The sequence below is a fragment of the Lepidochelys kempii genome, chromosome 20 (genome assembly GCF_965140285.1).
Source record: "Lepidochelys kempii isolate rLepKem1 chromosome 20, rLepKem1.hap1, whole genome shotgun sequence".
NCBI classification, from domain to species: Eukaryota; Metazoa; Chordata; order Testudines; family Cheloniidae; genus Lepidochelys; species Lepidochelys kempii.
In genome coordinates this window covers 8,602,186-8,618,634 of record NC_136399.1, presented here as the reverse complement: position 1 = coordinate 8,618,634, position 16,449 = coordinate 8,602,186, and the positions used below count along the sequence as shown (strand labels likewise).

Here is a 16,449-nt window from a genome sequence, read left to right as displayed (position 1 = left end):
TTTTTGTACAGAGAAACAGCACACCAGCCTGTTGACTCTTTGAAAAGTGACTGTGAAATCTGGCAATTATCAAAGGAAAACATATCCTTTTAACAGGAAGAGCGTACTTCACAGCTAATCCCATTGCCCCTGAATTAACAATGCACTGCCTGTCTTTTAAGGGTAACTACATGAGTAAAAGCAAAGGGTTTTAAGAACAAGAACAAGTGGTTTGACGGCTCTTACCATAAGAACGTTCAGATGCCACGGCACTGTACTCACTCTGTTTCGTTGCCTGCCGACTCCATATGGCATGTTACCATACCTTCCCATTCCTGGCATTCCCATCATGCCATAGTCATAGTCACCATAATCTCCGTAGTCACCATAGTCACCATAGTCGCCATAATCTCCATAATCTCCATAATCCCCGTAATCACCATAATCCCCGTAATCGCAATAGTCAGGGACAAGGGCTTGAGAGAAGAGGGAAGGAAGCCTGTTGGGGCAGGGACCACCCATGCTCCGCCCACCCATATAGTTCAACTCATTCCAGCGTGCAGACAGTCGCTCAGTACTTGAAGATGGCATGAAGCGGTCGGTGCGGTTGAAAGCATTTAGACGCCCCCGATTTTGAATCCGATTCTGGCCCCTCCCTCTAATGAGACCATAGCTGTTTCCTCTGTTGCTGGACTGATTCCTGCGGCTGTCAAATTGGCTTCCAAAGGAATCATTCCGATCAGTTCCAACTTCGCCATAATCGTAGCCAGCTCTGTACAGATCACGATCGTTCATTGAAGACCTTGAGTCATAAGACTCAAAAGACTCAAACCTGAAAGAGCTGCAGAGCAAGCAAGGAATCAAATAAGTAGCTAATAAAGCACAGAGCCATGCTCTGCCAAACATAAAAGCCACCGAGAAATTTACATCCAGATTTAAATTTGGGTTAAAACTAGAATCAGGACACAAAGAATTAAGATGTAAAGAATGAAAATAATACTGTGGTCCCTGCTGAGTGACATCTTTGCACAGGAACTCACTCACCTTGTCCTTAGTCTTAGGGTGACTTGAGAATTGAACCAAAAATTGTAAGTCTGCTGCACAAATATGTCTAATCAGAAATATGACTGAAAAAAGAGTCTCACTTTTAATTTTTATCCTCTCTGAGTGGGTACCTGCTGATCTGTCAATCAAAAAAGCTGATGGGTTTATCCACCTTAATCCCACACTGAGGTACAGCCAAGAGATCCCCTTCCCCACTGCCAGCTAGCTCCCTGGCTGGCACATTAGGAGAACTACAAGCATACAGGAAGCGTGGCACAGTACACAGCTGCAGAAATAGGAAATAACTGGAGAATTAATTAGATACAGAGGGACAAAAGAGCAAAAATCCCTGCCTGAAGTAGAAGCCCTGAGGAGAAATGAGAAATACCTCTGCTTTGCAGGGTAGAGGCAGTACACAGGGGTTCCAACGTACTTGCAATATTCCTAACATAGCAGCATGGGCACTAATAAGGAATCCAAGAGAAAAAACTTTTGGTTTTACCTCTGGGTGTGGAATTAAAGCAGATAAATCCATCAGCATCTTGGCTGACGAAGTAGCAGGTACCAATGCCACAGAAAGGTTATGTATTTCATTTCTTCCTTCCTACAGCTGATGTCAGGATGCATATTACTGTCTGAATAACAGAGCAAGCATCTGGTACTTTTCTTCATACTGACTGGTCTAGCAATACAAACTATTTAGATTACAAGGCATTATTAGAAAAGGTAAGAAAAATACAGTTGCAGATTAAACATCTCACTTCAGCATCTCATCATTAATAAAAGTAAGTTTTGGTACAACTAAGGATGAACAGAGAAACCAGCTTTGAAAATACATTGTTATGCTGAATAGGGGTTGATAACATAATTTGGGACTGAGAGATCAAGGCTGCATTTTGTACTAATGTGTCTGTTTAAGAGGAATTAATATTGGACCATTCCCTCTGCTGTAAAATGTTTCAAATTTAATTTGAAGTTACAGTGATTTAAGATTTAAAATCTCTGTGAAAAGAAAGAAGTGATAAGTCACCTTTCCTGGTCTTCCATTCCTTCCCCGCCTCCACCACTGCCTTCCTTTGACAGCATATCCAGACGCTGGTTTATTTTGGCTATGATGGAGTCAGAGTTCTCATTTGCCACAGTTTCCGTACTATAAGTTGCAACTGGCATACTGGTGTTGACATCAGCAGTCATGGTCATGTCGGTAGTTTTGGGAGTCTCCCAGGTATTAGTGGTTGCAGCTGCAGCTGCAGCTGCTGCTGCAGCATAATTGTATGAGGCAGCTGTAGTAGAGCCGGTGGTTTGGGTGCCATAATAGTCATAGCCTTCGTAGCCTTGCAGAAAAGGAAAGTAAAATTGAATACACTGTCAAAGAAATGTAGGCTCATCGGAGGAGTTTAGATTCTAATGAACTCGCTCTACTAGTCAAGGTTGCATCTGATCTTTACTATTTGATGAAAACTTGTAAACTAGAACAACTATGGTCAGGTTTTCCATGAAGGAAAATTCATATTTCCTAAAGCTACAGAAATCAGAAATAGAAAAATATCTGTTGCAACCAGCCAATTATCATGAACCAGTGTAGGATTATTCCAGTGCTTGGTCCAGCTTGGTTTTAACTGATATGAGAGAGATCCTGTACTACCATAAAGATGTGTTGTTATAATAATGTTCAGTATCTACAGCATAATACATTGTCAGCATGCACTACCCATGTAGTATGGCTCCATGAAGCTATGCTAAAATTTGAGAGACCTGTGTTGCTGGGCTTGTAACCACGTATGCAAGAATAAATACGATATTAACATACATTTAATAGACTAACCAGAAAATCTGAAGTGATGAGTCATAGTCTAGCTCTGACAACAACATAAGCTGCCTTATGGCAAGATCATATAATGGTGAGGGGGAAAAGCACTGCACTACATCTATGTTCATGCCACTATTGGATACTGCTTATGCAAATCCAGAGATGACAGTGCATGACAGTACAGTAACTCCTCGCTTAACGTTATAGTTACATTCCTGACAAAAATGCAACTTTAAGCTGAATGTTAAGCGAATCCAATTTCCCCGTAAGAATTAATGTAAATAGGGGGGATTAGGTTCCAGTGAAATTTTTTTCACCAGACAAAAAAACCTATAGTGACAAAGTTCCTCCTCTGCCTTGGTGGGTCCTGCACTTATAGACAGATTTGCTTGCCTCAGAGATTCATGGAAACCCTCAGTTTGGCCACTTTTGCTAGTGGCTCAGACCTGCCATCCACTCAGCTAACCTCATCACTGACCAGCATGGGAGAAACAGAACAATCCCCACAGTCTCTGTGTCCCACCTAGTGGGTCAGGGACAGGCCAGATCCCTTTCCAATTTAGACCTTCCCTTCTGGCGTTTCTCACAGACCAGGTCAACTCCTCCTGTGCCCGATCAGGAATTGGGGGGGATAGGTGGAACCTGGGCCCACTCTCTACACCGGGTTCCAGCCCAGGGCCCTGTGGATAGCAGCTGTCTACAGTGTCCCCTGCATGACAGCTAAAACTCCCTGGGCTACTTCCCCATGGCCTTCCCCTAGCACCTTCTTTATCCTCACGGCAGGATCTTCCTCCCAAAGCCTGATCACGCTTGAACTCTTCACTCCTCCAGCAGCACACCTTCTCACTCCCTGCTCCTGGCACGCCCCATTACTATCTGTTTGGAGGTCCTTTTTAAACCAGGTCTCCTGATTAGCTTGCCTGCCATAATTGAGTCTAGAAGGTTCTTAATTGGCTCCAGGTGTCTTGATTAGCTTGCCTGTTTTAATTGGTTCTAGCAGGTTCCTGATTGCTCTAGGGCAGCCCCTGCTCTGGTCACCCAGGGAACAGAAAACTGTTCATCCAGTAGCCAGTATATTTGTCTTCTACCAGACTCCTGTACCCCACTGGTCTGGGTCTGTCACAATATCACATATATATTTTATATATATATATATATATATATATATATATATACACACACACACACACACACACATACATATATACACACACGCACTATAAGTTTTAAACAAACAATTTAATACTGTACACAGCAATGATGATTATGAAGCTTGGTTGAGGTGGTGTATTCAGAAGGTGGGATATTTCTTAGGGAATGCCTTACTGTTAAATGATGAAGTAGCATTCGGCTGAGCCCTCAAGGGTTAACACATTGTTGTTAATGTAGCCTCACACTCTACAAGGCAGCACAAATGGAGGGAGGGGAGACAGCATGGCAGACAGAGACAGACACACACACACCCTGTGTGTGTGAGAGAAAGATGTGCATTGCCCCTTTAAGTACGCTGACCCCACTCTAAGTACACTGCCTTTTTAAGTATATCAGCAAGTTGAGTCAGCAGCTGCAGCCAGCAAGCTCTCTCAGTCCTGAGCCCTGTCGTGTCCCCACCCTGCTCTATATGGAGAAGGGGTAAGCAGCAGGCAGGAGCAGGGGGGAGGGAGACACCCTGACATTAGCCCCCTTCTCCCCCCCCCCCCCACAGCAAGCAGGAGGCTCCCAGGAGCAGCTCCAAGGCAGAGGGCAGAAGCAGCACATGACAGTGGGGGGAGGGACAGCCAAACTGCTTGGCAATTGATAGCCTGCTGGGCGGCTGCCACACAGGGAACTTAGGGGAGCGGGGAGCTGATAGGGGAGTTGCTGGTCCACCCTGGTTCCAAGCCCCCACCAGCTAGCTGCAATGGGCTGCTCTTCCTGCAAGCAGTGGACAAAGCAGGTGGCTGCCAAAAAACGTTACAAAGAAGCATTGCGCAACTTTAAACAAGCATGTTCCCTAATTGATCAGCAATGTAACAACATTAACCAGGACGACTTTAAATGAGGAGTTACTGTACAGAGAATTCTTGTAACAGCACTACACATACACAACCTGCCAGTGTGCTACAAGCAGTGCACTGACTCATCAAGCCAGGGCTGTACTGGTTCTGAAGAGAAAATGCATTTCTGAGCCATGTACTAAAAGGCAAGCTTCCTCTCAGAGCTCTTCCACTGCTACTTCTAACCTCCAATACCCTCAGCTATGCCAATCCTAGGGCTCTAGTTAAGTGGCTGCCAAATCATGGTCAAGAACCCTCCTCAAAACTCTCTCCATTCTATTAAGCCCACAATAAACTTGACAACTTTAGGCCACTGGTGCACTGACGCTATTGCCTATCCTGAGGACCAATACTGTCTCATTTCCTTGTACTTCCCCACCTGTCTTATCCATCTGTTGTCTTGTCTTAGACTGTAAACTCTTTGGGGCAGACACCATCTTTCTGTTCTACACTTTTTCAGCACCTAGCACAATAGTCTATAACTAGGGCTCCTAGGAACCATGATAACACAAATAAGAGAAACTCATTTTTCCCTATTGACTTGACCAGAGGTCTATTGTCCTCTGTGCTACACAATACCCAATTTTTTAAAGTGAAGACTAGAGAAAAAGAAGACTAAAAGTAATAATAATTAGTTCTTCCCAAATTAAGGCACAAAACCCAGCTTTAAAAATACTTCAAACCAAGGCAAATTACACGCCAGAGTGAAAAGCTAAATTCTAAACCCAATGCAAGGATTTATTATGGAAACACAGACAAACCCTTTAGCAGTACCAGCAGGCAGGTACAGCTCTGTATACTGCACACAATCAAGGTGTCATTTAATGTCAAGAGCATAATCCTAGCTTTTGAGGGGAAAGGTTTGGTACCCAGGCTCATCATTATTCTGGCTTGAAGCCCAGCATAGTGCAGAATGACGAAGCAAGGTACAAATAAGGGAGCTGGAGAATAAACCTAGGTATTGCAGTCAACTTAATAAGTTGAACAGAGTATAGAGGACTTAACACAAAAATAATATATTTATAACACATACCTTGCCAATTTGCTGCGTTTGCTGCATATGTACCTATGGGGATGAAAAGACAAATGCATTATTTCAACATTAGAAGAATCACCCAATGGTATTCAGTTTATAAAAGGCTATGTGAATATCACTCCATTTCATGCCAGCAAAAAATATTATCCTTTCACATAAGCAGAAAAGAAAAGGCTCGCAGAAGTACTGTCTTATGAAAATGTAACAAGTAATGGAGAATTAAATGGAAAACTGTATTATGTGGGAAATATTTCTGATTTATTTCAAGAGAAAGCCAGAGATACAGAAATACTGTACCAGAACCTCAGGGTCCAATACACGCAGACTATCCAGTCACAAAAACCAATATTATATTCTTCCCAGTTTATGGTTCAAAAAGAAAATCTTTGTTGTATTTCTACAAATATTGAAATATTATTTAGCGCTATTATCTTTAGCCCATGTTCACCATCAGCAGACCCAAGATTGTTGGCTGACTCCAGTTCTATTAACACTAGCTCAAGATAGGAAAACCCACAAAGAGGAACTGAAAAGTGTAGGATTGCTTCACAACCACAAATCAGTTCTCAAGTTTCTCAGCAGAGGTCACAGGGCATAAGCAACTGCAGAAATTAGATTCCAGTTTCATTCAACAAACGCTTATTGGCAAAACCATAGTGAAAAAGCTTCCAAGTCAATGTTTAATAAGATCAAAACACTCCTGGAAACATAGAGGAGGGGTATAAAGAGATCAAGTAGTAGGACCTGATCCAGCAAACACTTGGGCACATGTTTAACTTTACTACCGTAAGTTGCCCACTGAATAAAGTTAAAAATGTACCCAAGTGTTTGCTGAATCAGTGCCTAGGTCTGGAAAGCAAACTTCCAATATAAGAGCCCAGGAAAATGATGGGGAGATGGAAGGACAGACAAACACCACCACAGCACAGAAGTGAGTATTCCTTGAAAAGCTGGACTAAACATTTACAAAAACTTACCCAGTGTGATTATAGAGGGTAAAAGCTATCAGCCAAAAAATGAGGAATGTTACACTTTCTGTTATAGAACATTAGAAAGGAAAAGGCATAAAACAAGTTATTTTTAAAAAATGCAATTCCCTATGTCAGCTTGAAATATAACTGTGAAACTTACCTTGAGCATTGGTGGCAGCAGTGCTCCAAGTGCCATAACCTGTAGAAATAAACAAACATATTAAGCTACTTTAAGGACATGCTACTCTTTCCCCAGCGTCTTGTGGAATGAAGGCTACCCTAGGAACTAGCATTAGTGGCTAGCATGGTTTTTGTTTCCTTCTTTACTGGTTTGAGGGATGGAGCTGAGTTTATTTTTGTTTGCATGAGTATTTTTACCATTTGGCATCTGGAGCCCTGGGTCCCCGCATTTAAAAGACAAATTGCTAAACACAAAGATAAATAATCTCCAAGTGAAAGCAGAAACATTGAGAAATTTAAGAGAATCCACATTTTATAGGAAAATTATTTTCAAAATAAGCACCTTTTTTGCAGTTATAAACCTACCTAAGCCAAGACAGTGAACCTGCAACTATTCTGATTTTCAAGTCAGTCAAGTAAGTCTCTTATGAAAAACTGAGTGACTGGACTACTACGTAAATTCAAGAACTGTTAGCCAGAATACTCCAAATGCACTGGAGCGATCTTGTGTATTACCTGAGTGCACATGTTGTTACCCTGGTGGAGAAGAGATAGGAAGTGAAGGACTGGTTTTATTTCTCAATTTCTTTTTGGCTACCAATCCCATTATTAATTGAAAAGAAGCCAATGTAATTTTCACCCTGGTAACCAAATAATTCATTTCTCTCTTTCCTCAATTCTGGACTCCACCCCTTTTCCAAAACATCTAGGGTGGGATTTTAAGGCCCAGTATGCTGCTTCAGCAGCCAACAGAGCCATAAACACCACAGAGCTGACTGGATGAGTATTCCCTTTGCCCTCTTTCCCTCTTGGCTATAAATTCTGCTTCACCTTGTAGAGACTCTTGCCCCTAATTTAGTTTCACCTCTAAGTGAGGAGAATTTAGTCTTGAAATTTAATTTATATATTTTTTAAAAAAAGGATTCTGTACATTTACTTACTGAATTCTCTATTCCAAAATTCCATTTAGAACAGGAATCCTGAGAATTTAGAGGAGAGCATACTGGATATTTCCCTACTATAATAAAAGTTAACTTGGCAACTTAATCTGCATTTTCATAAGAACAAATCAAAGCCGATATTACTGAACAAAAAAGAAACCTTCAGGGAGTCTAAAATGTATCTCCCAAGAGGAGCTCAGCAAGGATTACTCTCATACAACACTTACAATAGGAGCATGTAAGAAAGTACATCGCTAAAGGCTACTGTAGTGCTCATGACAGCAAATGGTTAAAAGTCATAGATAAAAAATGTTTTAAACATGGTCCTCGCTTTACAAAGTCTACAAGTTTTGATGTTTACTTTTCAATATTTAGGCGGTTCACATTTTGCATTTCTCTCAGGATGAACATTTATTACTTTCACTTCTGTTCAGCAATTTCACTTTCCAGTTTTTACATATTAGAATTAGGCTGCTCTGTTTGGGCTACACAGGGGACGCTGCATGGAAGGTTTAAACCGGGGTCAGCAACCTTTCAGAAGGGGTGTGCCGAGTCTTCATTTATTCACTCTAATTTAAGGTTTCACGTGCCAGTAATACATTTTAACATTTTTAGGTCTCTTTCTATATGTCTATAATATATAAACTAAACTATCATTGTATGTAAAGTAAATAAGGTTTTTAAAATGTTAAGAAGCTTCATTTAAAATTAAATTAAAATACCCCCCAGACCGGTGGCCAGGACCCAGGCAGCGAGAGTGCCACTGAAAATCAGCTCGCGTGCGGCCTTTGGCGCACATGCCAGACGTTGCCCACCCCTGATTTAAACCCAGTCAAAACATACAAGTGCATTTTTTTAAGTTAATGATAAAGCCTCAAACCTATAAACGCCATGTGTACACAGACACCTACAACCTCAGAGCCCTAATTTTGAAGTCCATCACTTGAGTGAACAGAAAATAATCCTTTTATAAATATGAAAAAAATAAAAGGGGAAGCAGAGAAGAGTAAATATTGGTATTACAATGAAACTTGAGAGCCCAAATCAGATCAGTGTCCCACTGTCCTAAGCACTGTCCCTATCCAGACTGTAAGACAAAGAGTGGGAGGGGAAACAGAGCCAGAGGAGAAAGTGACTTGCCCTTGCTCACAGCAGGTCAACAGCAGAGCCAAGAAAAGACCTCAAGTCTGGAGTCCCATTGCCCTAGTCACTGGATCACAATACCGTAACACACAAAATAAGCCCATTTGTGAAAAATCCCCAGCATAGGTTTTTTAAATACAAATTATGTCAAACTAGAGCTTACTTAGCAGTATATACAAAATGTGGAAGACCACAAAAGGCCTAAGTAGCTCTACAATATACCTTACAGCCATCCTCAGTTTTGATACAGAGTTAGTCTGCACAGTTAGTCTGTGCTACTTGGCCTAGTATGACATCTAGTTTGGTCCATGGCCAGACTGCTCTGTATGCTGGAACCTGGAGTATTCACAGACTGCACCTCAATGTCTTGACAAGTTGTTAATGCAAACCCCAGCCAGGCATTGCTTATAGACATATTATCATTAATCTAGTGTTCTTGTTACATGACTGGAAAAATCTGGATTAGATAAAGCCATTATAAAAATGGATTTTCTAACCTGTTTTAAACCCAAGTTAAGAGGGCAAGGATTAATAGTTCGGCATCAGCTTTGTTTGGAAGCATTTGTCTAGGGGAGTCAGGAGATCAAGCACTAACACATTTATTAATGACGTAGTAAGAAGGAGCAGAGAACAAATTGGTAAAAGCTGTGATAAATACAAAACTGAGACTAACCACTCCAGAGAGGAGAGCAGAAATTCAACACAAGATGGAAAATTCAGAGACAGGCTAAGTTTAACAAAACAAATGCAAACTTCATTTCGGAAGCGAGAACCAAAAGACACAAATATAGAATGCAAACACACCTGCTCAAGAATGGTGCTGCAAAAAGAGCTTGGGGCGAAGTCAAGGCTCAAAAATGCCCTTGTTGGCGGCGAGTCAAATTGGTGCAGTGACGGGAGCTTTGCCATATGGATTTACGCTTTTGGTACTCTTCTCCCTGAAGCAGGGTGCTGAGTGCCTGTCTCAGGAGTGTCTCCCCACTCCACTCCAATATTAAATCACAAAATGTAATGAAAATCTGTTTTTCTAAGTGGGGATGAAAAACAGGTCTAATGGAACACTAGTTATAGCCGCAGCTGTGGAAAAATACTCTCTCCCCATAGTAAAAATAATGAATAAAGCCTGCATTTAACTATCTTACTAAAAGATAAATATGCCTATTTTACAGAAGGACAAACAACTTTCCAAGGGTCAGAAGTCAGAAATAAGTCACCAGGTGTTGAGGCTCCCACTGGAACACGGCTGCTACTCTGAAACCTTTATTTAGCTTGTTATTTATCTTAAAGAGAAGATTAGGGGGTGACTTGATTACATTGTGTAAGCATCCACATGGGGAAGAAATATTGAATAATGGACTCTAGCAGACAAAGGTATAACACGATCCAATGGCTAGAAGTTGAAATTAGACAAATTCAGATTACTCCTTATTTCCAAATTTTTGACAGTGAGGGTGATTAAACATTGGAACAATTTACAAAGGGTTGTGGTGGATTCTCCATCACTGACTATTTCTAAATCCATTCTGAATGTTTCTCTAAAAGATCTGCTCTAGGAATAATTTTGGGGAAGTTCTGTGGCCTGTGTTATGCAGGAGGAAATGGTACCTTCTTAGAATCTACGAATCTGTGACAAAGCAACTTCTAACATTCAGCCTCCTGGGTCCATACAAGACAGATATGCTGGAACTGTAAATCACATTCATCACTGGCTTTGGTTTTATGATTGAAACAATCTGCTAATTGAACTGCAATCAGCTTTTGTTGCATTATTTGCCATCTACCAGGGGAAATGGTTTCCACCAAGGACTTTGGAGACATTAAAAGAAAACAATACATGTTCTGTCAGAGCAGCATTCTGAACTGTCCCATAGTCAGCAGCATTTCAATTCAGGTACAGTAGACAATTGTACTGAAAATTATCTTTTGATTAATCCTTCTATGTACAAATTATTTTCCTCACCAGAAAGGCACACTGATGATTAAGAGAAACCAAAGGATGACAACACACACAAGGATTAGAAAATAGTTATGTGAAGTTCAAGGACCTTAATATGTACAGTTGTAATCCTTTGTTCAAAGTCTGTGACAGAATATAACTGCACAAAAATATTTAGAAGATAATTCAAGATGGGGGAGTTACATGCATGGCTTAAAAAGAAACAATTTAGAATTAAAATAAGAAATGCCTAGGTTAGTGGGCAAGAAAAACTTAAGTGGCCAACCAGGGATTCAAATGGGCAGGGGTGGGTTTTGTTTTAGTTTTTTTACAATATCATCTAAGAACATATACACCACCTACCATCATGACAACAAGTGACAATGCTTAGCATCTACATTTTGGGACCAATCTTATTTAATCTTTTTATTACTGACCTCGGCACAAAAAGTGGGAGTATGCTAATAAAGTTTGCGGATGATACAAAGCTGGGAGGTATTGCCAATTTAGAGAAGGACCGGGATATCATACAGGAGGATCTGGATGATCTTGTAATCTGGGGTAATAGTAATAGGATGCAATTTAATTGTGAAAAGTGTCAGGTCATGCATTTAGGGCTTAATAACAAGAATTTTAGTTATAAGCTGGGGACGCATCAATTAGAAGTAATGGAGGAGGAAAAGGACCTTGGAGTATTGATTGACCACAGGATGACTATGAGCCGCCAATGTGATATGGCTGTGAAAAAAAGCTAAATGTGGTCTTGGGATGCATCAGGCAAGGTATTTCCAGTAGAGATAAGGAGGTGTTAGTACTGTTATACAAGACACTGGTGAGACCTCATCTGGAATACTGTGTGCAATTCTGGTCTCCTATGTTTAAGGAGGATGAACTCAAACTGGAACAGGTACAGAGAAGGGCTACTAGGATGATCCAAGGAACGGAAAACCTGTCTTATGAAAGGAGACTCAAGGAGCTTGGCTTGTTTAGCCTAACCAAAAGAAGGTTGAGGGGAGATATCATTGTTCTCTATAAATATATCAGAGGGATAAATACCGGAGAGGGAGAAGAATTATTTAAGCTCAATACCAATGTGGACACAAGAACAAATGGATATAAACTGGCCATTGGGAAGTTTATTAGACTTGAAATTAGACAAAGGTTTCTAACCATCAGAGGAGTGAAGTTCTGGAATAGCCTTCCAAGAGAAGCAGTGGGGGCAAAAGACCTATGTAGCTTCAAGATTAAACTCGATAAATTTATGGAGATGGTATGATGGAACAACATGATTTTGGCAATTAATTGATCTTTAACTATTCATGGTAAATAGGCCCAATAGCCTGTGATGGGGTGGGATCTGAGTTACTACAGAGAATTCTTTCCTGGGTATCTGGCTGGTGAATCTTGCCCACATCCTCAGGGTTCAGCTGATTGCCATATTTGGGGTCGGGAAGGAATTTTCCTCCGGGGCAGATTGGAAGATGCCTTGGGGGTTTTTCGCCTTCCTCTGTAGCATGGGGTACGGGTCACTTGCTGGAGGATTCTCTGCACTTGAAGTCTTTAAACCATGATTTGAGGACTTCAATAGCTCAGACATAGGTGAGAGATTCATTGCGCGGGGGAGGGGGGGAGGGTTAGATTCTGTGGCCTGCATTGTGCAGCAGGTCAGACTAGATGATCATAATGTTCCCTTCTGACCTTAATATCTATGAGTCTAATATCTATATATAACTGTCCTAACATCAAAGTGGACACACAGCAAGACAGCCTAATATTAATAAACTGGTATTCTTTGGAATAAAATGAAAAAGGATTTTCTCATAGTTTTAACAATCTTCATGTTACTACAATCTTTTGGTAGTCAAATCAGCTGTCTTCATAAATTCCACCCATTACTCTCTAATGCATACACACACAGATTTGTTATTGTACTCATGAGTAAAGTGTTTTAGCTTATAAATATACTCAAATAAATATACATTAAAATGTGTTATCTAAAGAGCCTGGCAGTGAAATTAAAGAAAATATGCTAGAGTTCCATTAGGTATATGTGTAGCTTTCATACAAGATCTCAGAACATACAAATGTTGACACAGGTAAGAACCCAAACTGTCAGAAACCTAAATAATTCCCTTTTCCAGGCCACATCTGGCATTGTTTTTGTTCCTTTCAATCACATCCTTGTTTTCACAGTTGACAGTGGGTAGCTCTGTCATGAGAAACACCAAGTTTGAAACATATAAACTGCCAACTTCAAATACTAGCAGGTTCATGGACTATGCTGTTACTGAGCGGCTTTAACGTGGCAGCAGTGTTAGAGGAGAGCACTGAAACTATGTTAATATGGCATATAGGGGATAACAGGATTGCGCTGGACTACTCTGCTTTGTAGTGGTGGAACCATGGGTGAGGACTAGAGCTGTTCCGGTCTGAACAGAAAATGTGTGTATACTGACAGTTTAAGAGGTCTGCACCAGCACTGGTCTGCTCTGGAAAATAGGAATTGCCAGACTGGTTACTGGATTAGACGAACCACTAGTGTGATCTAATTTCTGACAATGAATGGCAAGTTCCAGCTACTATCCCCAACACAGGGAAAGTTCCCTCCCGCCAGTCAACTTGTAACTTAAAGTTTAAGGATTTCTCAGTGTATTTTTTTTAATGTTTACTTTTACAACTCCACATATTCTTTTCCGTATAACAGAAAAGAGATCTGGGGTTGCATTACAGGGCTGCCCGGGGGGGGGGGGGCGCTGAGGGGAGGCAGACGGGGACAGGTCACAGGGCTACACTGTGGGGTGAGGCAGAGGACTGCACGGGAAGGGGAGAAGCTGTAGCAGTGGAGACAGACGGGGAGAGAGCCAGAGACCCGCACAGGGTTACGGCGGTAGGGGGTGGCCAGAAACCTGGGCTGCTGAAAGAGATGGGCTCTTGGTCCAGGCCTGAGCTACGGGGCTGTGCGGGGGAGGAGGCTCCCCTAGGCAGCCCTGGGAGTGTTGGGCCCAGTCCCCGCGGCAGCGCAGCGCGTAGGGCGCCACTGGAGCAAAAGGCGACAGCAGCTTCCCACGGCGCATAGGGGGGCCGCGCACGGGACCGCAGAGGCCGCGGGGCCGCGCACACGCGGCGAGGGGCAGCCGCCATTTTGTGTCGTCTTCAGAAATGAGACCCGCTCCATTTCCAATCGCGGGAGAGGGAGGGGTGGTCCCTCCCCCATTCCCCTCCCCCTCACGGGGGTCCTGTTCCCCACCACGCCACTCCTCACGGTGAGGGGGGGGAGGTGGGCAAACTCCCTCACAACGCCATCCCAGGCTGCACCAATCGGCAGGGGTACCTCGCTAAGAGGCGGGTCCGACAGCCAATCAGCAACGCCGTCTGCACACGGTAGGCGGGGTTAAATATGCCAGGGGGTACGTTGCCCCCCCCCAAATAAACGGGGTCCGCGGCGGCGGGTGGGGGCCCACCGCGATGTCCCAGCGCTCTCCGTACGGCTCAGGCCTCATTCCGCCCCGCTTCCTCGCTTTACTTACTGCCGTATCCCTGATCCATGTCTCCCTCCGCCTTCGGCCAAGTCCAACGGCTCCTCCGCACTAACTGCACGCCCTTCCGCTCACTACGCAAGCGCCACACGCCCGTCGCCCATTGGCCATTGCAGCGATCGGGTACCGCCCCCAAAACACCCTATTGGGCGTATTCCCGAGTTCCGCCCCACGTCGCACCCATTCGTCAGGTCTCCCACAAAGCTCTGCCCCCCTCCCAATTTCCATTGGCTAGTGTTTCTTCTCCTCGCGGACGTTCGAGAAATCCCATTGGACTAGACGACTTCTTCTTCGGTGACCTTGAGCGTTCTCCTTGGCCCGTTTCTGTGCTTTTAGCCGTCAATCAAAGCTAGTGGCTGGCAAAGGGAAGGCTGCCATGTTGGAACGCCCAGGGGAGGTTCGTGGAGCGGTGGGTTGGGGGCCTGCTGCCCCCCCCCTCCCCCACTTCTCCAAGGTGGTGGCAGCTCCTTCTGCCTGGAGGGTGGGTGAGGCATGGGAGCAGGAAGGGCTCCTCCTACACTGGGTATCGCCCCAGGGTGAGGCTGGAAGTGGCTGGGGGTTCCCTAGGGCGGCCCCCGGGCACACGGATGGGCGAGGGGGAGGAGAGACTGGGCTGTGCTCGGGTATGAGCAGCCACCTGTGGCTCTCGCAGGCTGGGGTGGGGGCCGTAGTGCTCAGGGGGTCTGGCTGGGCCTGTGGCTCAGGGCTTACACCTGCACCCCCAAGGCAACTGTGCGGCTTGTTGCCTCGTGGTGATTTCATCACAAGGTATTAATGATGATAATAATTAATAATACGCCCTGGGGACCTCACCTGGACAGGGTGAGAAGGCTTACACGTGACCGTGAGAGCTCTGCTGCCAGGGGTTTTAACTCCTGGTAGGGCCACCCAAGACAAGTCAAAGGGTAGGGGCCAGGCAAAAAGCAATTAACTGATTCTGGAGGGTGCGGGTTGACAACAGGCCAACAACCTATTGTGACCTTAAGCAAATTCCAATGCCAGAGGGCAAGGGGCTCACTGAACATAGCATAAGAATGGCCATACTGGGTCGGACCAAAGGTCCTTCCAGCCCAGTATCCTGTCCACCGACAGTGGCCAATGCCAGGTGCCCCAGAGGGAGTGAACCTAACAGGTAATGATCAAGTGATCTCTCTCCTGCCATCCATCTCCACCCTCTGACAAACAGAGGCTAGGGACACTGGTATTACGTAGCGAGTTTCAACTGGCCTGAGTAGTGTATCTCAATTCATTTATAGCATAGTCTGTATCTAATAACAGCCATGTAGGGCAAAGTGCAAACTCAGTGGGTGCTCCAAGGCTGGAGCAACCCTGGAAAAAAATAGTGGGTGCTCAGCACCCACCAGCCAATCGGCTGTTTGGTGGCAGGAAGGACGTGCTGGTGGGAGGGTGCGGAGCGAGGATGGGATCTTAGGGGAAGGAACGGAGTCTGGGCAGGGCCTCTGGGTGGAGCACCCACCCAGAAAAATTAAAGTTGGCACCTGTGATATAGGGTATCATTGAAAAAAACAATAATATACTGATCATTAGTATTTTTGTGTGGTGTATGTACAGTAAATGCCCAGAGGACTGTACAAATGTGAAGGAAATACAAAGGTCTAAAATGTATCTGATCCAGACAAGTCTGGGGAGTGGGTAAACAGATTTTTTTCCAGACAAAGGAAAGGCTGATGCCTCCATCCAGATGTAATCACAGGTAATTGGCAATCACAATCAAGTGGCCATTCACTAGCATATCAGAGGCTGCAGAGACAGATTTTTATTGTAAAAACACTAGGGGAGAAGGAACCAGCATGAACCTTTTCCATCAGACTCCATG

The 16,449-nt window shown here is 43.7% G+C and overlaps 1 protein-coding gene across 4 annotated transcripts in view; it reads right to left on the bottom strand.

Annotated features, from left to right (window-relative positions):
• The window catches only part of AKAP8 (A-kinase anchoring protein 8), a 29,896-nt gene extending 15,176 nt beyond the window's left edge, over window positions 1-14,720 (bottom strand). The window contains exons 1-5 of one of the 4 annotated variants that reach the window (XR_012155767.2): window positions 14,604-14,720; window positions 7,037-7,075; window positions 5,903-5,935; window positions 2,054-2,357; window positions 226-820 (exon numbers count right to left, since the gene is read on the bottom strand). Coding sequence is in view for 3 of the 4 variants with exons in the window: in XM_073319285.2 (XP_073175386.2) it covers window positions 226-820; window positions 2,054-2,357; window positions 5,903-5,935; window positions 7,037-7,075; window positions 14,604-14,622 (990 nt within the window). In the remaining variant the exon portion in view is untranslated. The remainder of the gene's footprint in view (window positions 1-225; window positions 821-2,053; window positions 2,358-5,902; window positions 5,936-7,036; window positions 7,076-14,603) is intronic. The other 3 variants (XM_073319285.2, XM_073319286.2, XM_073319287.2) reach the window with 3 other exon arrangements.
• Between the last annotated feature and the right edge of the window lie 1,729 nt (window positions 14,721-16,449).